The 22,909-nt window shown below is 43.8% G+C and overlaps 1 protein-coding gene across 4 annotated transcripts in view; it reads right to left on the bottom strand.

Annotated features, from left to right (window-relative positions):
• Positions 1-22,909, bottom strand: part of SEMA3F (semaphorin 3F) — a 917,803-nt gene that overhangs the window by 380,267 nt on the left and 514,627 nt on the right. For all 4 annotated transcript variants that reach the window (XM_033925950.1, XM_033925947.1, XM_033925948.1 and 1 more), the window contains one exon: positions 8,521-8,614. In XM_033925950.1, the coding sequence (XP_033781841.1) occupies positions 8,521-8,614 (94 nt within the window). The remainder of the gene's footprint in view (positions 1-8,520; positions 8,615-22,909) is intronic.

The following is a 22,909-nucleotide window of genomic DNA, read 5'->3' as shown; positions in this document are numbered from 1 at the left end:
GTTTCTCTAATCTCTCACTATACGGCAACTCCTCCAGTCCCTTTACCATTTTATTCACTCTTATTGGACCCTTTCGAGTAGTACCGTGTCTTTCTTCATGTACGGCGACCAGTGCTGGATGCAATATTCCAGATGAGGGCGTACCATAGCCCGGTACAGTGGCATGATAACCATGAAACGAAACAAAAATCCATACAAAAAAGGAGATTATCACTGAAAAATAGCTGGAAAGCGATGACCACAAATGCTTGCAGTCTAATCAACAAAGTTCATGGTCTGCAAGCCCTGATGTTAGAGGCAGATCTAGATATTGTCGCTATCACAGAGACATGGTTCAGTGAATCCCATGGATGGGATGCAAACATACCGGGATATAATCTTTTTAGGAACGACAGAGATGGTCAAAAAGGTGGAGGAGTTACGATTTTTTCTTGAGGCTAAAGGAGTAATGCTGTCCAGGGCTCCCACAGTGGAATACGGTCTAGTTTTCATTTATCTGAAGAAGTAACACTGCATTTTTGTATGGTATTATAAATTTCTGTATAATATAAGGCCCTATCAATGTGAATTGCTTTCCTATAATGTGGACTTTTGTTTGAGAGATGATTGATACTGTAATGGAAGTTGTTTAGTTCCTTTCTTTTCCTTTTCTTTTTAATTAATATGTTTAATCTCTCTGTATGAATGTATATTTATAAAATTAAATAATAATTAAAAAAAAAAGAAATAATCAATATCCATCAATTTTTAACATTTGGTGATTCTATTAAACCGCATTGTAGAGGAAATCATTTAAGAGAACTGAGGCAAGACGTTTGAAAAGACAGGAAATAATGAAAAACTATCAGGAAAGACTAGGGGCTCCTTTTACGAAGCTGCGCTAGTGTTTTTAATGCACGTGCTATAGCGCGCGCTACTCGAAAAACTACTGCCTGCTCAAGAGGAGGCGGTAGGGGCTAGCGCGTGCGGCATTTTAGCACATGCTATTCCGCGCGTTAAGGCCCTAACGTGCCTTCATAAAAAGACCCCTAGATTTACAACTGGTGGAGCTGTTACGTTTCATTAATTTCAACTTGATTCACATTTGAAGGGGTGGAGATTGCTATTGGGGCTGGAGGCTTCCTTGCTTCTAAGAAATTTTTCAAGTATTGAGGACTAAAGAATGCAAAAGATTTCTCCTCTACTTTAACAATACATTTGCAGGAGAATTGCAGGAAAAAAAAGTCCCTTTGAGGGTTTAAGAACCAAAAAGGCCTTTCTCCTCTGTTGAGTTGGACCTACAAAGGTCAGGAAATATCAAAACTGAATTACCCATAAATTTTACATCTTTAAATTTGAAATACATTCGCAGTATCCAATTACTATCAGATTTTAAAACAAATGTCTGCAGTGGCATGTTCCTGGCCAGATCTAAGAGCCTTTATTCTATCCTCATCTTTCTTGACCTGTCTGCTGCCTTTGATACTGTTAATCACTGCTTACTCCTTGATAAATTGTCCTGTATTCGAGATCAGTAGGCCAGTAATATCTAAACTGACCTGCTGGTTCTGCACTGAAATTGTTTTTTTCAGTGGACTACCCAAAGAAATATTGTATGCTTTGGTTATCGGGGGCCTATTCAGCAGGAATTTACAAGACCTCTCTAAGAAATTTCTTTAACATCTCAATTGGTTGTAATATGGGAGATTGTGGAAAATTCAGAAATCTTAAATTCAAACATCTTTCATAATTTTCAAGTCTTTCCATTCTCTGGTGAATCTTCAAATTGTCCTTTACCAAAACTGTTTGAACATTTTTAACCTCTTCTATAATTTTCCCAAATTCCTTTACTTGGGAGTTCACCTTTACTGTAAAGTCCCCTAATGACGTCCTAGCAATGAAGCTACCTTCGGGAACCTCTCTAGTATCCGCGGGGCTTCCCATCGACTTCACTGCTGCACTTCCCGGTTGGAGTAGTCTCTCGGACCTCAGTGTGGCTTCTGCTGCTCTATGGATGAAATCCCCTGTCTGCTGCTCACCTTCACCCCAGGGAGTTTCTTCAAGCTTAGCCAGAAAGAAAAAGCTCTCCAACATCTGTTGCATTGACACCGGGGAGGGAGCCAGTTTGGCTGGGAACAGACACGGCTTCCCTTTCCTCTTTACCATGCTGTTCTCAGCAGTATCTGATGTTGGTCAGAACATCCTCTCACTAAACTGCCACTGCTGCCATCTTGCCTGGGTTCTCTGTAAATAATATTATTGTTCTAGTCTCCTCTGCTCACAACCTTGGAGTCATCTTTGACTCTGCCCTCTCATTTTCTACGCACATTCAACAGACTGCTAAAGCCTGTCACTTCTATTTCTACAACAATGAAAACACCAAATGCTTCCACAGGAAAAAAGGAAAAAGCCAGAACCAAAAGAAAACTGTGGAAACAATGTTCTTGATAAAAAGTTTTTAATAACAACTATTCTTCCCAAATAAAAGTGATGCAATCAATCCAAATGATGCACAGCAACAAATAGTGTTGCGGACCTAACACAGTCCATGTTTCAGTTATGAAAAACCTTCTTCTGGGTCTGATGGAAAACCACCACAAAATTTAGGTATGCTTTGAAACATATTATATGAGGACTTACAACATGTAATGTATTCATATAAATATGTAAAAATGTTATATGACCGTGGCATTGACAGACTCCCCTCTTCAAACCCAGCATGCACCCAAAAAAGAGAGAGAACAAAGCCTCAGACTAATGTAGTAGATCAGAACCCAAAGGTACACATCAAACTGCTTTTAATACTTTCACTGGCACAAAAAAACTCCCTCAAGAAACAGCACAGGTTTAGAAAAGGGCAAAGCCACCCAGACATACGTTCAAGGACTTAGCTGGCATGATAGCGTTGTAGCTCAAATTGTCTTTTCTCAGCTAAGTCCTTGAACGTGGCTTTGCCCGTTTCTAAACCTGTGCTGTTTCTTGAGGGAGTTTTTTTGCCAGTGAAAGAATTGAAAGCAGTTTAATGTGCACCTTGAAGTTCTAATCTATTACATTAGTCTGAGGCTTTTTTTCTCCCTCTTTTTTGAGTGAATGCTGGGTTTGAAGAGGGGAGTCTCTCAGTGCCATGGTCATACACCATTTTTGCATATTTATATGCTTTGAAACATCCAAATGTGTGTAAACACAAATGTACCGCACAGGTAATATGAGGTGCAATCGCAGCATACAGAGGGAGGAGCCTAATGTCTGATTTGCTCAGACATCTAAGGCCCCTCCCCTTAGGCATATGAGCCAATCAGGGCCTTAGGCCCTTCTTCGTGCATCTGGGGAGGGGAAAGCCTGCCATTTTGCACTGGCAGGTCTCGGAGCAAGAGGGACCAAGCATCCCTCCTGCTCAACTTCTCACAAAGGTATGGGGAAGGGGGGGTTGGGCAGGAGGGAGTGAGCATCTCTCCTGCCTTTTTCGGGGGGGGAGGTTAGGAGATGGTTTGAGGGTGCCTGGTGCAGGGGAGCAGGGTCTCTGTTGGCAGGAGGGAGTGGGCATCCCTCCTGCCATTTTTGTTTGCGTGGGGGGGTGTCCGTTGGCAGGAAGGAGTAGGCATCCCTCTTGCCGATTTTCGCTGGCATTGGTGTAACGACAATTGCTGACTTTAGTGCAGCTGGGTCACTGAGGAGCCACTTAAGCAGCTATTCGACCTGGTGATGTCACTTCCTCCCATGCATACTGAACTTCTGATCACAGCCTCTTCAGGACCAAGATGTGTGTTTCTGGATCACAGTACTGGAATAGCAAGAGTACTGCAGAGCAGAATAGTCAGCTAGAAGGCAGATCTATATATTGGCACTGGGGGGAAGGAATGAGAAAGTTACCTGATCAGTTCAGAACCAATACAGCAGTGCTGGAAGAGAATTGCTTGATTATTCCTAATTTCAGTCTGCAGCTGCTGCAAAATTAATTAAAAAGCCTTGTCTCTATCATGTAAAGCAACACCAGAGTCTAGAAAGATCAGAGGCTGCCGATTCCTAGCAGGGGGCTTTGAGGGGATTAGTGCTAAGTGAATGCATTTGGAAAATGATGTGCCACTCATCTGTCCTGAACAGATCTAATTCAGCTGTTGCAGTGACACCAGGATCTGCCTGTGCACTGATGAGACTGATCAAGCGCTGACGCTTTGCTTTTCTTTACACGTACTTCTTAGTTCAGTAGCTCTTTTCTGGCTTCTTCCTCTGGGACCTGCTCTGCAGACACCCTGTTCCCTAAAGACCTGTGCTTGAGCATTACCCTGCATCTCTGCTACTCCAGGAAGACTGACTCCTGCACACAAGCAAACATATAACCTGGAGGAAGGGACCAGCTTTCTAAGCAAGAGCGTCTGCAATTAGCATTTGTCTTTTACAGCTGCATCTTTTTCCAAGAAAGGTTTAGCGCCTGGAATTGCCATCCACAGCAATTTCGCTTAAGCTCAGGATATGCACCACCAGGACCCCTGACTCCGAAGAAGGCAAAGATCTGTAGGGTTTGGTTTACATGACAAATCCTGTACTCATTACACACATGGTAAAATCACTGTATAATGCTGACACAGACTTTTTGATTCCAAGAGTGTTTTATTGCTCCTGGGCATCCTGCACATAAGCACCAGTATCAAAGAAACTGGTGAAGACCAGACATGCAATGATAGATTTCTTCAATACAAACTCTGCTGAATAAGGAGATAGATACAGGGAGAAGAATAGATAGACTGGATGGGCCATTTGGCCTCTATCTGCCATCATGTTTTTATACTGATCTTACTTATGTTTTTCCTTTCTCTTCTGTGATAAACAGGTATAAAAACTACATTAGTAACCCCATGACATCCCACAGAGTTTGTGTATGCTTGACACAGAACTATTGGCTTTAGTGTATTTTTGAGCACAACCTTGGTGCGAAATAAAAAGGAGATCACTTATCCCTGGCTCTATCTTATGATTCCTGTAGGTCAAAAATACATAAGAACATAAGAATTGCCGCTGCTGGGTCAGACCAATGGTTCACTGTGCCCAGTAGTCCGCTCCCACGGCGGCCCCTAGGTCAAGGATCTGAGCCCTATCTGAGTCTAGCCTTACCTGCGTACGTTCTAGTCTAGCAGGAACTTGTCTAACTTTGTCTTGAATCCCTGGAGGGTGTTTTACCCTACGACAGCCTCCGGAAGAGCATTCCTTTTCATGTTTATAGGTATCAAGTTAAGTACTGTCCCTTCTCTAATGGGATTTTGCTACCATTTCCCTGAGAAGAGATCTTTAAAGAAATTCCAAGAACTCTCCACATATGATTATTTCTGCTGAAGGGACTGACATCTTTCAGATCAAAATCTTCCACCGGCAATATCTTTGTATATCTTTGACTGGTCTTTATCCAGTACTTCTGCTCATCTAGGCAGACTAGCCAAGTTCCCCACTATTGCAGGTCATCTCCCTCATTCCTCCTAGGGAACTAGGATCTCATTTTGAATAGCTTCCTCTTCCAGCAGCAGGAGACGCCTTAATAAAATGTTATGTCCTGTTGCAATGGGACCAATCTGGTGCTATGAACTGTGGGACTGGTCCCACAGCAGCAGCAGCAGAAGACATTTTACTACGTTGTCTCATCCTATCGCTGGAAGGGGAAGCAACTGCTAGTGCCATGGGCTGGCTGTTTGTCCTAAATAGCCTACTGAGAAAGCTGCCCCCCCTTGGAAACATCATGTAGGAAGTTTGCAGATTACAGTTGCCCAAACGAGAGTATCATCTCGGTTTTTCTAAAATAACCTGGGGTGACTTCTTGTCCTAGAAGTTAGCTTACTAGAGTTTTTTTTAGAATGATTTGGCCAATTGCAACACGAAAAGTTAATACCGTATTTTCTCGCACATAACGCGCGCGTTATACGTAGTTTTTACGTACCGCGCATAACCTTGCACGTTATACGCGTGAGCCCAACCCGACCATGTGCCCAAGGCCCCGCCCCCAGGAGGGACCTAAGGCTCCCGGGCCTATTCTGATTGGCCCAGGCGCCTTAGGCCCCACCAGTAGGCGGAGCTTTGGGACGGATAGGCCAATCCGGCCTCATTCCGTCGTTGGCTGCCTGCCGGACAGGCGAGTTTGACTCCCGTCTGTCCGGCCAACTAAACAAAGGTACGGGGAAGGGGGGTGGGGGTGGGGGTGTCGTGGGGGTCGGCCAGGGGGGTCGCGGGTCGGCTGGGGGGGGCGGTCGGAGGTTCTTGGGGGGGGCGGTCGTTGGGGGGAGGGGGGTTTGCGTCGAGGGCCTGGGATCCCTCCTGCCCGTAATGTAGTGCGGGGTGGGGGTAGGGGGTTGCCGTGTCCAGGAGGGTTTGGGCTCCCTCCTGGCCCGAACAACTAGCGGGGGGGGGGGGGGGGGGGGTCGCCAGGGCCAGGAGGACTTGGGCTCCCTCCTGGCCCGATATTGTCGGTGAGTTGGGGAGTCGGCGGGGCAAGAGGGCTTGGGCTCCCTTTTGCCCCGATCGTGTCAGGGGTGCCGCGGTTGGCTGGGGCAAGAGGGCTTGAGCTCCCTCTTGCCCCAATCGTGTCGGGGAGTCGGGGGGGCAAGAGGGCTTGAGCTCCCTCTTACCCCGATCGTGTCGGGGGTGCCGCGGTTGGCTGGGGCAAGAGGGCTTGGGCTCCCTCTTGCCCCGATCGTGTCGGGGAATCGGGACCGCCAAGAGGAAGCAGTAGGAGCTTCTACATGATGGGGGGGGGGTCGGGAGCCTGTGGGGATGAGAGCGGTCCTTCAGGGTGGGGGTGCAGGTGGGAGTGCGTGCGAGCGGTCCTTCGGGGTGCGGGTGCGTGCGAGCGGTCCATCGCGGTGGGGGTTCGAGCGGTCCTGCGGGGGGGGGTGAATCGGACGTCGGGGGGGGCATCAGGCTTTCAGGGTGGGGACAGGACTTCAAGGGGGAGAGGAGAGTCGGGGCGGGCGAAAGGAGAGTCGGGTAGCGACAGGAGAGTCGGGCAGCATGCGCGGTATACGGGTGTGCGCGGTATATAAAAATTTGTTTACATAGATTTGTGTTTTTCGCGCGCTATACCCGTGTGCGCGTTTTACACGGGTGCGCGTTATCTACGTGAAAATACGGTAATCTATAATCATTATTCCTTTGTGGATGCACTTCACACTTGTTAATGATATTGTTATAATGTGCTCCTTGTTGGAGCACTCACATTGTTGGCTTTGTATTTTTTCTCTACTTATAAAATCAATAAAACACTTTGAACAACAACAACAAAAAAAGATGGACGGGAAAATCCACTGCTAATCCCTAGGATAGGCAGCACAAAAACTGTTTTAGGATCTTGTGACCTTGATTGGCCACTGTTGGAAACAAAACACTGGGAATGATGGATTTTCAGTACAGTAGAAGAGTAGCCTAATATTTAGTGCAGAGGACTGACAAGCAGGGTAACTGCAGCTCCTTGTAACCCTGGGCAAGTCACTTATGCTTCCACTTCCCCAGGCACATTAGATAGATTGTGAGCCTACCAGGACAGATAGGGAAAATGCTTGAAACCTGTATGTAAACTATTTTGAGTGTGGTTGTAAAACCACAAAAAGGCAGTATAGAAATCCCAATCCCTTTCCTTTTCCTACCCACTGTGTGGTATGGCTATATCCTGTCATAAGTCACTGAATCATGTCTCTATTACAAGAGACCTGTTGCTACAATTAGAGCCATAGGTCTAATTCCTCTTCTAGGTCCTAACACCTCTTCTAGGTGTTTTATGCACATTTGCTCTCAGAGACTTCTGAATACATATATTCTTTTTCTCTCCCCCCCCCCCCCTTTTGTGGCTTACAAGCTTAAAGCTAGACAAAATAAGGCTTTTTCCAATGTTGTGTCTATGGGGAAAATGCTTTTTGCGATAATCATGTGCTAATATTTGCCCTTTCAATAGCAATACACAGCACTGAGCAGATACAACAAAAAAGCAGCTACCAGTATTCCTGTTTGCTTTCCACAGGTGGGCATTAGACAGGTAAGGAGAGAATGGAGAGAAGGGAAAATGGGAGAAGCAAGGAAGAAAAGAAGCAAGAGGAAGGATGGGAATGTATATCAAAGAAACAAGAGGGATGGGGAATAGGACTGAAAGTGCAAGGAGAAAAACAGAGAAAGGATAAGATGGGCAAAGGAACAAGAGGTAGAATGGATACCAGGAGGTAGAGGAGAGATGGGGTGTTGAAGACAAGGACAGAAGAGGTGAGGGGATGAGGTAAGGTGGTTGCTGCCCATGGAAGGCATAAGGCATAAGGCTTAACCCAATGTATTTAACACTGGAATGTGAAACTGGGATTTAGCTGTATGTGGGAGTCTTTGCCAGAGCCTATGATTAACACATTGCAGCTGTGCTGCCACTGAAAGGTCACATCTGTCAGCAGTGGGCTGGGTGCTTCAGAGGGTGCCAGCTTGGACTCAGCCCATAGAGGATTGAATAAAACACATTGCACACTAGAGCCCCAGCACCTCCACTCCCACCTGAAAGCTCAGAGTGTAGCATATCCCAGGACTCACGTATCAGTGCCGAGACGCTATCCAACTTCGGATCATACGAACATTTTCCTTTGCCCGACTCCAGTCTGTCCGGCTCCAGTTGGAAGATGTATTCCTGAAAGGGAGCACAGATGATGCTGTGAGAAAACAGCAGCTGCCGTTGTGATACATCTGATGATTAGTGGCTGATGGAGACACAAGGGGCAGTTTTTAGTAGCGACCCCAATGTCCTCCTAAAAAATGCTCCAAAATCAGAGTAAACAAAAGCTGCCATACAATGTGCTTCACCATGATGACTGAAATACTTTTCATAAGTTACACAGAAGGAAGCAATCACACTAGAAATCAATTTCACTTTCTGTGATCTCTCCCCTATTTATATTTAGGGCAATTGCAGTCACAAATGGAATTTCTCTTTGACAATGAATGGGTCAAAGGCACCACAAGTACATGAGTATCTTCAAACCTTGCACCTACTTTTCAATAGGGACAAGGTGAAATTCTGACATGAGACTGGCTAGCTGTGTCCTTCTCCTTCCCTATCCCCAGATCCACACCATTTTGTAAATGTAAAGTTATCTATGCTCTTAAACAGCACAGATTTCTCTTTAAATGAAAGGGTAAAAGGGAAGGCAATTTTTTAAAACTATTTACCCAGAAAAAAAAAGCTGTGAAAAAAATGCCAACTCCATATACCAAATATATTTGACTATAAGTTGAGATTTGTGGGCCTAAAAAAATAAAAAAAGCACCATAATTGGGATCTTGGCTTATATGACTACTTTGCAATCTTTGAAACTATTTCCAATCAAAACAATTTATAATTATGCAAATGATATTTTTATTTTGTTGGAAGTTGATCCTTCTCTGAATAGTTTGAAATCAGACATTAATTCCTGCATCTTAAGAATCCAAGATTGGGCATTTTCAGTGTGCATGAAATTAAATACTACCAAGACAAAATTATTATGGTTTGGGGGAAAAATGAGCAGTTGCCTAGCTCATAGTTCTTCAATCACCGGTCCGTGGACTGGTGTCGGTCCGCAAAAATTTCCTGCTGGTCCGCGCACGGCCAGCAAGAGAAACAGAATGCCACCAAACTTTTCTGCCGGTCCACGCAGGGCCGGCAAGAGCAAGGGAAACAGAGCGTCAGAAAAGTTTCCTGCCAGTCTCTGTAGGGCCGGCAAAATAAAGACTGACTCACTCAATATAGCCAACATATGAGAAGGACAAGCACTACTGTCTCAAAGCTCAGAGACTTGTAACTCTGAAGAGGGGAAAATAGCCATGATTGGATGTAAAACTCTTTTCCTAAGAGAGGATCATTTTCCCCTCTTCAGAGTTACAAGTCTCTGAGCTTTGAGACAGTAGTGCTTGTCCTTCTCATATGTTGGCTATATTGAGTGAGTCAGTCTTTATTTTGCCATTTAATGTTTTTTCTGACTCTGGCTGATACATTGTCCCTGTTGTTGTGGAAACATAGTCTCTGTAGGGCCGGCAAAATCCAAAACGTTCCTTTTCCCCTGGAGGGTTTGGGGTGAGGGAGAGATTGGTTGTGGGACCGTGGATCAGCATTTTTTAGTTGCAGATTGGTTGTGGGACCACGGATCAACCAATGAGAAGACATGAGTGGGAGCTGTGATGGTATTGGATGCACTGGGAGGAGAAGGAGCCAATGAGAAGACAGGAGTGGGAGGAGAAGGAGTCTAGTTTTCACGGGGGAGTCCTTGTGGACCACTGGCTTAAGTGGAGTAAGTACAGTCAAACCTCGGTTTACGAGTACATTGGTTTGCGAGTGTTTTGCAAGACAAGCAAAACATTCGCAAAATCAGTGCCTCCAAAACCGAGCTTGACTCGATTTACAAGTGCCCCTCCCCATGATCTGGCATCCCCCTCCCCAGCGATCCGGCATCCCCCCTCGTGTTGCCCCCCCCCCTGCGATCCTACATCCCCTGCCGAGTACCCAAATAGCAAAACCTACCCCAATTTGGCACCAGCACCAACACACAGGTGCCAGTGCCCAAAGATCCTCCCTCTTGGCAGGGCTGGGCTGGACTGGGCCTTGAGCAGGTAGATGGTCGGTATATTAAAATTAATTAAACTTGAAATGTGGGTTGGTGTATTATTTATGTTACATGTTTGAGTGAGGTTGGGGGACTGTTTAGAATAAGTGTTGGTTGGGGTGTTTTTTTTAGTAATATATTTTCTTCAGTTAGTAATAAGCAAAAATGTGTTTCCATTCAGATTAGGGTCTTAAGATTAATCTCTTTTCCCCCTTAAGTAACTGAAATTGGACCGAGCGATAGAAAATAAGGCTTATAGTGCTACCTTTTTTTGTTTGATCCTGAAGCTGTTTTCATTGTATTCTGGTGGGTCAAGATTATTTTTGTACACTTCATAGGGGCAGCCCCTTTCCTTTTAGAGGTACAAGGAACTTAAATTAGTGCTATTTGAAATTTATATAGTAACATAGTAAATGATGGCAGATAAAAGACCTGAATGGTCCAATCAGTCTGCCCAACCCTACATGCTCCATAAAAATAAATTATTTAATTAAAATTGACCCTTTTCTTAGATATTTCTGGGCCAGAGACCCAGGGCCCTATTTGAAATTATTAAAGCTTCTATCAAATATTTTTGCTTATTATGTACTTTTCATAAATGTTCATATATAAAATAGAGATCTTTCCTCAGACGTGGATGTGACACATCAAAGGACCCAAGGCTGCCTAACTGAATCACTGCAGTGACTACTGGCACTGCTGCAGGCAAGTACTGAGAGCTGAGGTGAGGGGAGGAAGCCACTGTTGAAGGGTATGAAGCTGCTGGACAAAGGAAAATAAAGAGAGAACTGCTACTGGACTGGGAGGGAGGGAGGGAGAAGGAGAGATGCTGCTGAGAGGGGAGTAAGATGAGGATACTTGGGGGTGAGCGGGAACCATGAGGTCCACGGGAGTTAAAACAATGCTTTTCTGCAGTAATTGACACAGGATGTGAGTAGTGTACTTTTAATAACGCATATATTATTTATTTAGGTCTACGTTTGGGTGGATGCTGCAGTGGGAAAGCAAAATGGAAATAAAGAAAACTAAACAGCAAAACCTTTTAACCTTTTTTAATAGAGGCAAAGACAATAGTCAAGAGAAAAGTAGTGATACTTCTGAAAATGTGCCAAGTACTAGTACCGTATTTTCACGCAGATAACGCGCACCCGTGTAATATGCGCACACGGGTATAGCGCGAAGAAACCACGATTTTATGTACAAAAACTTTTGTATAACGCGCTCACGGGTATACCGCGCATGCTGCCCGACTGTCCTTTCGCCCACCCCGACTCTCCTTTCGCCCTCCCCGACTCTCCGTGCGCTGTCCCGACTCTCCGTTCACCCTCCCTGACTTTCCGTGCACTGCCCCGACTCTCCGTGCACTGTCCCGACTCTCCGTTCACCCTCCCTGACTTTCCGTGCACTGTCCCGACTCTCCGTTCCTGTCCCCCTTGAAGTCCTGTCCCCCCTTGAAGGTCTGCCTGTCCCCCTTGAAGGTCTGTCCCCATCCTGAAAGCCTGATGCCCCCCCCGACGTCCGATACATCCCCCCCCCCGGCAGGACCACTCGCACCCCCACCCCGAAGGACCGCCGACTTCCCGACAATATCGGGCCAGAAGGGAGCCCAAACCCTCCTGGCCACGGCGATCCCCTACCCCCACCCCGCACTACATTACGGGCAGGAGGGATCCCAGGCCCTCCTGCCCTCGACGCAAACCCCCCCCCCTCCAATGACCGCCCCCCCCCCCCAAGAACCTCCGACCGCCCCCCCAGCCGACCCGCGACCCCCCTGGCCGACCCCCACGACACCCCCACCCCCCTTCCCCGTACCTTTGGTAGTTGGCCGGACAGACGGGAGCCAAACCCGCCTGTCCGGCAGGCAGCCAACGACGGAATGAGGCCGGATTGGCCCATCCGTCCCAAAGCTCCGCCTACTGGTGGGGCCTAAGGCGCGTGGGCCAATCAGAATAGGCCCTGGAGCCTTAGGTCCCACCTGGGGGCGCGGCCTGAGGCACATGGTCGGGTTGGGCCCATGTGCCTCAGGCCGCGCCCCCAGGTGGGACCTAAGGCTCCAGGGCCTATTCTGATTGGCCCACGCGCCTTAGGCCCCACCAGTAGGCGGAGCTTTGGGACGGATGGGCCAATCCGGCCTCATTCCATCGTTGGCTGCCTGCCGGACAGGCGGGTTTGGCTCCCGTCTGTCCGGCCAACTACCAAAGGTACGGGGAAGGGGGGTGGGGGTGTCGGGGGGGTCGGCCAGGGGGGTCGCGGGTCGGCTGGGGGGGCGGTCGGAGGTTCTTGGAGGGGGCGGTCGTTGGAGGGAGGGGGGTTTGCATCGAGGGCAGGAGGGCCTGGGATCCCTCCTGCCCGTAATGTAGTGCGGGGTGGGGGTAGGGGGTCGCCGTGGCCAGGAGGGTTTGGGCTCCTTCCTGGCCCGATATTGTCGGGGAGTTGGGGAGTCGGCCGGGCAAGAGGGCTTGGGCTCCCTCTTGCTCCGATCGTGGATGCGGGTGCGGGTGGGAGCGCGTGCGAGCGGTCGTTCGGGGTGGGGGTGAATCGGGCGGGGTGGGAACTATGTAAAAAAAATTTTGTATACCGCGCTCACGCGTATAACGTGCGAGGGGTATGCACGGTAGGTAAAAACGCGTATAACGCGCGCGTTATATGCGTGAAAATACGGTACTTCAAATTCAGAACAAATGAAGAAAAAGAAATCTGTTGATACTTTGGAATGTGCAATACCAACCCAAAAATCAAAAGGAAACTTTGTTAGATATTACAATAAGGAGTATTTAAAGCTTGGTTTCATATTAGCACCTGGCAGTGAACTATTGCCATGACCTTTGTGCGTAGTGTGTTCCGAAATTCTGTCAAATGATGCACTGAAACCTTCCAAACTTGCTCGTCATTTGCATTTGAAGCATAGAGATTTTATTGATAAGCCACTAGACTTTTTGGAAAGATTACGTGATAAAATGACAAAGCAGAAAAGTGTAATGAAAATGATGACAACTCACTGCTTCAAGCATCTTATTTAATTGCTCTCCGAATAGCTAAAACGAAAAAGTCATTTACAATTGGTGAGGAGTTAGTAAAGCCCTGCCTCTTAGATGTTGTACAAGAGATTTGGGGACCTCAAGCCACTAAAAAGCTACAGGCTATACCTATGTCGGACACCACAATTCAGAGGAGAATTGTTGATATGGCCACGGATATCGAAATGCAAATTGTAGAGGGGATAAAGAAATTGAGATATTTCTCAATTCAACTTGATGAGTCTACTGACATGAGTAGCCATGCTATCCTACTGTGCTTCGTGAGGTATAGTGGAGAGGAAGACTTTCAGGAAGAACTTCCTTGTTGCCTTGACTTACCTGACAGACCACTAGTTCAGAGATGCTCTTGATAAGTATGTTCAAGCACAAGGCTTAGACTGGAGGAAATGTGTCGGAGTATGTACAGATGGTGCTGCAGGTATGATTGAACTTCGCTCAGGAGTAGTTGTGAAAATAAAGGAAATCGCGCACCCCGAAATCTTGTCAATTCACTGCAAAATCCACCGGGAACATCTAGCTGCAAAGAAGCTTTCTGCTGAACTGAACACTGTGATGAATGATGTATTAAAGATTGTTAATGAAATTCGTAGTTGACCTATGAATTCCAGGCTGTTCACAATATTGTGTGAGTATGAACTCATACCACCAACATCGCCTGGTTATCACGAGGAAGGGTTCTTGCACGCCTTTTCGAATTAAGAGAGGAAGTAAAGCAGTTTCTACGAGAGCGAAAATCTAATTTAGCAGAACCTTTGTTTGATGAGGAATGGATGGCTAAGCTTGCATATATGGTGGACATCTTTAACTTTCTTGATGAACTTAATATTTCCCTTCAGGGTTCATGTACAAATATTTTTACATTGAGAAATAAAATGGATGCGTTCAAAAAGAAGCTGGCTCTTTGGGACAGTCGAGTACATGAGAAAGATGTAGAAATGTTTCCATGTTTGACAGAATTTTTGATTGCAGCTGTCACCCAGAAAGTCATATTCAAAATAATAAGTGAATATTTAAGGGCATTAGTTGAAAAATTTAATAACTATTTCCCTGAAAATGACGATCCTCATAAGGGTAACCTTTGGATTAATAATCCCTTCTTAGATTTAGAAGATAAAAAGTCATGCGCACTTGATTCAAGGTTCAAGGTTTATTAACATTTGATTTATCGCTAAATCTGTTTACAAAGCGATGTACAAAATAAAACATAAAATATCGAGATACAAAATTAATTATCTACTGATGTCACTCTGGTATCAAGACATAAAATGATGTTATTGTCTCAACTTTGGATCTCACTAGAAAAAGAATATCTAACATTGAGTGATAAAGCAATAAAATTGTTGATTGTTTTTTCGACTTCCTATTTGTGCGAGAAGATTTTTTTCAGCCATGTCAATAATAAAAACCAAACAGAGAAATCGAATGGATGTTAATAAAGCACTTCGTCTCTCAGAAACAAAACTGCAGCCACGTATATCTGATTTGCTAACATAGAACAGTGTTCTTCAACCTTTTTACACCCGTGGACCGGCAGAAATAAAAGAATTATTTTGTGGACCGGCAAACTACTAGGACTAAAATTTAAAAACTCCGTTTACGCCCCATCTCCGCGAGCTCGGTCCCCGCAAACCATCTGATCCCATCTGTACAAGCCGCAATTATGATTTTATATTGAACGTATTTTATTAAAGTATAAAAAGAAACAATATTCTGAACAATTGTGATTTTATAAATACAAATATACAGAGCACGGACCAACAAAACCCCTGTCTCCCCTCCCCTTCACATATATCCCCTCTACTATCAAGAAAACTGAACAAGCCAAGTTCATAGAAATATCATGCTAACAATACTACAATCCCCAGTTATGTCTCTAGCAGGATATATATTTCAAATCTGATATATTCTAATCACAAAATAGAAATAAAATTATTTGTTTCTACCTTTTGTTGTCTCTGGTTTCTGCTTTCATCTTCTTTTCAATCTCTTCCTTCCAGCATCTGCCCTCTCTGTCTCTTCAATCCAGCATCTGCTCCTTCCATATCTATGCCCCTCTCCCCTTTCCATCCAGCCTATGCCCCTCTCTCCTTTTTACACGATTCACTCCAGCTTCACTGCTCTCTTCATTTTTATCTCTCCTACACCAGATCTAGCATCTTTGTCCCTCTCAATTTCTCTGCTGCCCCCTTCCCATCTCATTCCTGTCTCTCCCCTTCCCCTCCTCTAATCTCTCTGCAAGCTGTTTTCTTCCTTTTTTTTCTTCTCCCTTCCATCCTCCCCTGTCCTTTAGTAACTCTCTTCCCTTCCCTTTCCCTCCTCCCCTCCCAGCAGCATCTCTCCTTCTCCCTCTCCAGGTTCAGTAGCAGCTGTCCCTTTTTCCCCCTTGCCCAGCAGCTTCCCAGACTCCTTTCCCTCCTCCCCTCCCAGCAGCATCTCTCCTTCTCCCGGTCCAATAGCAGCTGTCCATTTTTTTTCCACCATGCCCAGCAGCTTCCCAGACTCCTTTCCCTCCTCCCCTCTCAGCAGCATCTCTCCTTCTCCCTATCCAGGTCCAGTAGCAGCTGTCCCTTTTTCCCCCTTACCCAGCAGCTTCCCAGACTCCTTTCCCTACTCCCCTCCCAGCAGCATCTCTCCTTCTCCCTCTCCAGGTCCAGTAGCAGCTGTCCCTTTTTTTTTTCCACCATGCCCAGCAGCTTCCCAGACTCCTTTCCCTCCTCCCCTCCCAGCAGCATCTCTCCTTCTCCTGCTCCAGGTCCAGTAGGAGCTGTCCCTTTTTCCCCTTACCCAGCAGCCTCCCAGACTCCTTTCCCTCCTCCCCTCCCAGCAGCATCTCTCCTTATCCCTCTCCAGGTCCAGTAGCAGCTGTCCCTTTTTTTTTCCACCATGCCCAGCAGCTTTCTCCCCTCCCAACAACTCTCCTTACTTGCCAGCGCTGCGATTCAGTAAGGCAGCCTCGGGTCCTTTGTTGGGTCGCACCACCTCTGAGGAAAGCGGAAGTTGCATCATCAGAGGTGGCCCGACTCAGCAAAAGCTCCAAGGCTTCCTTCTTCAATCGCTGCGTTTGTAAGGAGAGCCGCTGGGAGGGGAGAAAGCACAGTGTGAGGCTCCCTATTATCTCTCCAGCCCTGCGCGTACTGCAGCTCCTCGATCTTGCCGGTCCTGCGCGGACCGGCAGGAAATTGAAGAAGTTGATCTCGCCGGTCCTATGCGGACCGGCAGGAATTTTCTGCGGACCGGCGGTTGAAGAACTGTGACATAGAAGCAACAGCAGAAGTCACACTAAATAATGTCAATTACTATAAATTTACATTGTTCTTTGTGGACACCATTAAAATCTCATATAAATTCATCCTTCTCTCAAAATTGTTGGTCTTGTAATGGACAAATTGGACAAATTGGTACTCTTAAACATATTTTATTTGAATGCAAATATATGAATGATGTTCAAAAAGTCTCAGACCTTTATTCATAAAAAATATTCATATTCAGATACAACAATTTTATACTAATCTCCTTCAAAGTAGTCCCCTTCCCACAGTTCTGCCACTGCTGGAAGCAGCGCTTGGACACCTCTTTTGAGATTGCTCACAACTAGTCCGTCGCATTCCGCATTCTGGACTGAAATCTGGTCCCTTTCAGGGGCCATCTCTGAAGTGGTTGTACCACTCCTTTATCTGTGTGATACCCATTGCTTCATCCCCAAAGGCCTGTTGAATCTTGCGGATCGTTTCCACTTGGGAATCGCCAAGCTTTACACAAAATTTAATGCAGTAGCGTTCAACTTTTTTTGTCATTTTGTCAAAAACGAAAATCCAGTGGCGCTCACATACACTTCCTCACTCATCATCAGTGTGCCGGTAATTGACAGCTTCTATACGTGGGAAAAAATTCAAGCATGCACATTAGAGTCGCCTACATACGTGCACCAAATTACACCTCCATAGCTTTATTTGTTTATGCAAGAAAAATTAGGGTCTGATACTTTTTGAACAGCTCTCATATCACAAATTTTTGGCAACAGATATGGACCACAATTTGTAATATCTTTCATTTACATACTCCTATAAGTTTTAAATGTTTAATCTTAAAGTCTTTGTGTTTGCAAGATTCACTTTCAAAAAATGATTTTGTTTGATACTTTAATAACTATAGGAGTTAGGGCTGTTTTATGCTCTTGGAAATAATTATAGTTAATTACTTACTTAAAGTGGTGGAATATTTTATGCTCCACATATAGATCAGAGTTGTATTTAGCAAAGAAAAAAAAAGTTATCTTTATGGTATGTTTCAAAATGGTCTTCTCTTACAAAATACCTTCATATATGACAAAATTTATGTCACAGCTTTTCTTAAAGGTTATTTTATTTGCTATGTGAGGAAAAGGGGGAGGGGTTATTGTTTGTTTCTTAATGTGTTTGTTTTTTTCTGTATGTATGTAAAATACTAATAAAATTTCCTTGACTTAAAATTTACATTAGTATTTTTATTTATTAATTAAAATAACATCTTAAATGTTTTTTATTTCAGTCTTACCCTCTCTTTTACTAAGGTGCGCTAAAGACTATCCGATTAGCGCGCGCTAATTGAATTATCGCTAAATGCTAACGTGTCCGCAGACTAACATGCATGTGTTAGCGTTTAGCGCGCGCTAATCAGTTAGCACACCTTAATAAAAGAGGGCCTTAGTAGTTTGCCGGTTCTTGAAATAATTCTTTTATTTCCGCCGGTCCATAGGTGTAAAAAGGTTGAAGAACACTGACCTTGCTCATTTTGTTAGCCTCTGGTGACTCACTGAAAATTGATTTTTCATCTAGAATTCTGGGTTTTATTCTGGATTCTTCACACTCATTATCTAATCAAATTAATCATGTTACAAAAAATGCATTTTCAGTTTAAAGATGCTTAGAAGAGTACGTCATCTTTTTTTCAGCAACATTTTGCAGTTTTGGTTCAGGCCATTGTTTTAACTCAGTTGGACTATGGCAACTCGCTTTATGCTTGTTTAAGTAAATGTAATTTGAGGAGGCTACAATTTATCCAGAATACGGCGGCTAAACTTATATATGGTAAACATAAATATGATCATGTCACACCTTTACTGAGATCCCTTCACTGGCTTCCTGTTTACTGGAGGATCCAATTTAAATGTGCAACTGTAATTTTCCAAAATCCTATAAGGTATTTTTTCTCCTTTGGTTCCTGTCTCATTTAATTCACAATAAATCTCTAATTCTAGGAGCTCTCAGAAATATAAACTAGGCTTTTCCACTGTTAAAGGAATAAAAACTATGGCCAATTTTTGTCGATCATTTTCTTTTTTATTCGTAAAAGTTTGGAATGACCTTCCTTCTATAATTAGAGTTCTCTCTCATCTACTCCCTTTTCGTAAAGTATTGAAGACATATTTATTTCAGAAATTTACTAATGATCCTTTTTTTTTTCAAATAATCAATCATAAAAGATAAAATTCTGGCCTAAAAGATATACTGCCTCTTTTACAAAGCAGCGCGGCAACAGCCCCGAAGCCCTTTAAATCTCTATGGGCTTCGGGGCCGTTAGCGCAGGGCAGCCGCTAGTGCAGCTTTGTAAAAGAGGCCGATATTTTCTGTTCTAATCTCCTGTATAACTTTATTAATATTTTGTTAACTGAGTCGAGCTGAATTGATATATAAAAAAAAAAAAAAAAAATCAAAGATTAGATTTGGGCAGGTAGGAATGCCTCCATGTAGTAGCTACTATATATCACCCCAGATAGATGCACCCAATGTACTCTTAGAGGGTAATTTTATAACAGATCGTCTAGGTTTATAAAGATAGACAGGTGCTTTTTTCATGTTTTCCACTCCCTCCGGGGTGTCCATAAAATAAATGTTTTTTTTATATACCGCAAAACCTTGCAGTTCAATGCAGTTGACAATAAAAGAAAAACTGTACAAACAATGATATACACACTTAAGCTGACAAAAAATTTTTAAACAGAAAAATCTTAAGCAGTTTCCTAAAATGTTGATATGCAATAGAGTTGGTTATCAAAATACTAAATTCCTTATCCCATGTTACAGCCTGAAAAGACAGTAATCTATGAAAATATCTTTTATGTGAACAACCTTTTACAGATGGAAAAGAGGACAAAGTAAAATTTTGTAGTAAACGTCTAGAGTCTACAAACATGAAATGGTCAACAAGATAATCTGGAGCTAAACCATGTGATACCTTATAACAGATACATCCAAATTCCGTTTAGTGGATCCCTAGAGGATAACACATCTGGATGATTCTGAATTTACATTCTACTCCAGTCCTCATAACTCTTATTCGCGAATTGACAATTTTTGGATTAGTCAGTTACTGGTGCAATATATCAATTCCTCTGTTATTTAAAGTATCCATATTTCTGACCACACATCTGTACATCTTACATTTAATAATCCGTGTAAACAAGTGACTCCTACCCAATGGAGGTTTAACAATGCCTTGACTCAAGATGATGACTTCAAACAACATATCTCTAGAGCCATCTCTGATTACTTCTCCTTTAACTCTCCGTCCTCTACTCGATGGCCGATTGTTTGGGATGCTTTTAAAGCCTTTATTCGAGACTGCATCATTTCCTATATGGCCTTCAAAAGGAAGTCGTCCATGTCTGTATTGGCGAAGTTGGAATCTGAAATTAAAACTTTGGAACAAGCCCACTCAACCTGTATATCTGATATGCACATTTTGTCAAAGTTGCAGGCGCTGAGATATTCTTACAATCTTACCCTTTGCAATACTGCAGCGAATCAACTCTTTTCCCAACATGCTAAATATTATACAGACTCGAATAAATGTGGCCGTAGTTTAGTCAATTACCTGAAGGGCAGAGATGACAAGACGACGATATCAACACTACAAACTGATGCTTCTGAACTGGTCACTGACCTTGTTAAGATCCTGGCACAATTTCAGAGTTTTTACAAATATTTATATACTGCTGAACCTACTCCTACTGCAGACATCGATCAATACCTAGCGAAGTTACCTCATGCCACTGTTTCGGATGCGGGCAACTCAATCCTAGGAGCTCCTGTATCTCAAGCAGAAATTGAATCGGCTATTGATGTTATGGCTAAATCCAAAGCTCCAGGTCCGGACGGCTTGTCGATTGAGTTCTATCAATGCTTCAAAGACCTACTTTTGCCTCACTTACTATCTTTTTTTGATTACTTGACCACAACTGGAGATGTCACTGGGACATTCACTGAAGCAAATATTATAGTCTTACAGAAACCAAATAAGGATCCCAACAAAGTGCAAAACTATAGACCTTTATCTCTTATTAACACAGACACTAAGTTATTTGCAAAGATGTTGGCTATTCGTCTACAACAGGTTCTGCTACAAATCATCATGCCTGAACAAAATGGCTTTATGCCTGGCAGATTATCCAGTGATAACACACATATCTTCACCAACGTGGTTGCTCAGGCTGCTTCTCTCCCCACCCCCATGGTGGCCATGGGTCTTGATGCAGAGAAGGCCTTTGATAGGGTTGAATGGCCCTTCATGTTTGCTGTCTTCAAATGGTTTGATTTACACAACTCTTTCACTAGGATGATTCAAGTGTTGTATTCAGCACCCTCCACGAGTCTATATTAATGGTATCTTGTCTGCCAGTTTCATGCCCACTAGGGGTACTCGACAAGGGTGCCCACTTTCACCATTACTGTTCAATATGGCTCTGGAACCTCTTCTAATAGCTATTCGTCATAGTCGTAACATATCAGGCATCTGCTGTGGTTCCAAAGAAATTAAAGTGTCAGCTTATGCAGATGATATTTTGTTATATGCTACTTCAGACTCTATTAACTATATCCTGAATATCATCTCTGATTTCTCTCGGGTATCGGGCTACAAACTTAATCACTCAAAAACGGAAATCATGTCCTTGAACGCCCCAGACCTTTGCTAAAACATCAAGAGCCTTGGTTTACAGTGGGCAGGCAGGAAATTGAAATATCTAGGGATATTTTTCGGACCGACTCTGGAAGAAACGATCGAATATAACACGGAATACATCATCAAGTCAGTAACCACACACTTGTCCAAATGGTCGCCACTTAGACTCTCATGGTGGGGACGGCTCGAGACTATCAAGATGATGGTAACACCTGTCGTTAACTATGTGCTGAGCATGTTGCCGATCTATCTGAAGAAATCTTCCTATAAGAAAATTGAATCTCTACTTACACAATTTCTTTGGAATAAATCCACGCCTCATATCAGTCTACAGAAGTTGAAGAGAGACAAAACTAAAGGAGGAGTCCGCTTTCCTAGTTTTTTTGAATATCACACCTCATTCTTACTTAGACAGGGTTCCCACTGGTTAGCTAAATCAGATGTACGTTCATTACCCATTTGGGTTATACTTGAAAAACAACTTGTAAACTCTCATGATTTACAATTTTTTGCATTCACAGACCCTTCATCTACTTCAACTAGCCATGATTCCATTAGCTCAACCAAACTAGCAATTAGAGAAATAGATAAGTTATTAGCCATTAGTTGGAATGACATCAACTCATTGTTCATATGGAATAACCCCAAAATACTTATTCAGGGTAAACCTGTCTGCTGGAAACTCTGGATAGAAGCAGGAATAGGGTCTATACGTCAACTCCATAATCTTACAGATTGGATTCCATTTGCTTCCCTATGTTCACTCTATGGACTACCTTCTTCTCACCTATTCAGATGGATGCAACTATGTCATGCTAGTAAAGCTGGGTATACTGTCAATGCTGATGAACTCTCTATTTTAACTCTGAGCAAGATCAACTTAGTGAGGAAGAAAGGTCAGTCTGCTTTTTGGTACAAACTACTGCTGTCATGCAAATTTACCTGCGACCTGGGTATACATGATATCTGGGCTCATGACACTGGTGTTACTCAGACTCCTTGCTCATGGAGTAAAATCTGGATTGAGTCTCTCAGTGTATTACACTCCTCTACCATTACACAAATGATATTTTTTCTGCTTCATCATGCTTTTTGGACCTCTTATAAACTCTCGAAACTCCCTAATAATGGTCATAATAGATGCTGGACATGTAATTCCAACATAGGCACTCTTGATCATATGATCTTTTATTGTGCACCGGTAAACCTTTACTGGGCTCAATATGGAAGACCATATCGAAGGTGCTTAACATTGATGAGCACATTACCTTGGCAATTGTAATCTATGGCAAATATGGTATGCATACCCAGATTGATGATTCATCAGCCAGATTACTGAAATGTTTACTGCTCATTGCGATTAAACTCATT

The sequence above is a fragment of the Geotrypetes seraphini genome, chromosome 17 (assembly GCF_902459505.1).
Source record: "Geotrypetes seraphini chromosome 17, aGeoSer1.1, whole genome shotgun sequence".
Taxonomy (NCBI): Eukaryota; Metazoa; Chordata; class Amphibia; order Gymnophiona; family Dermophiidae; genus Geotrypetes; species Geotrypetes seraphini.
This window is presented reverse-complemented; position numbering and strand designations above follow the sequence as displayed.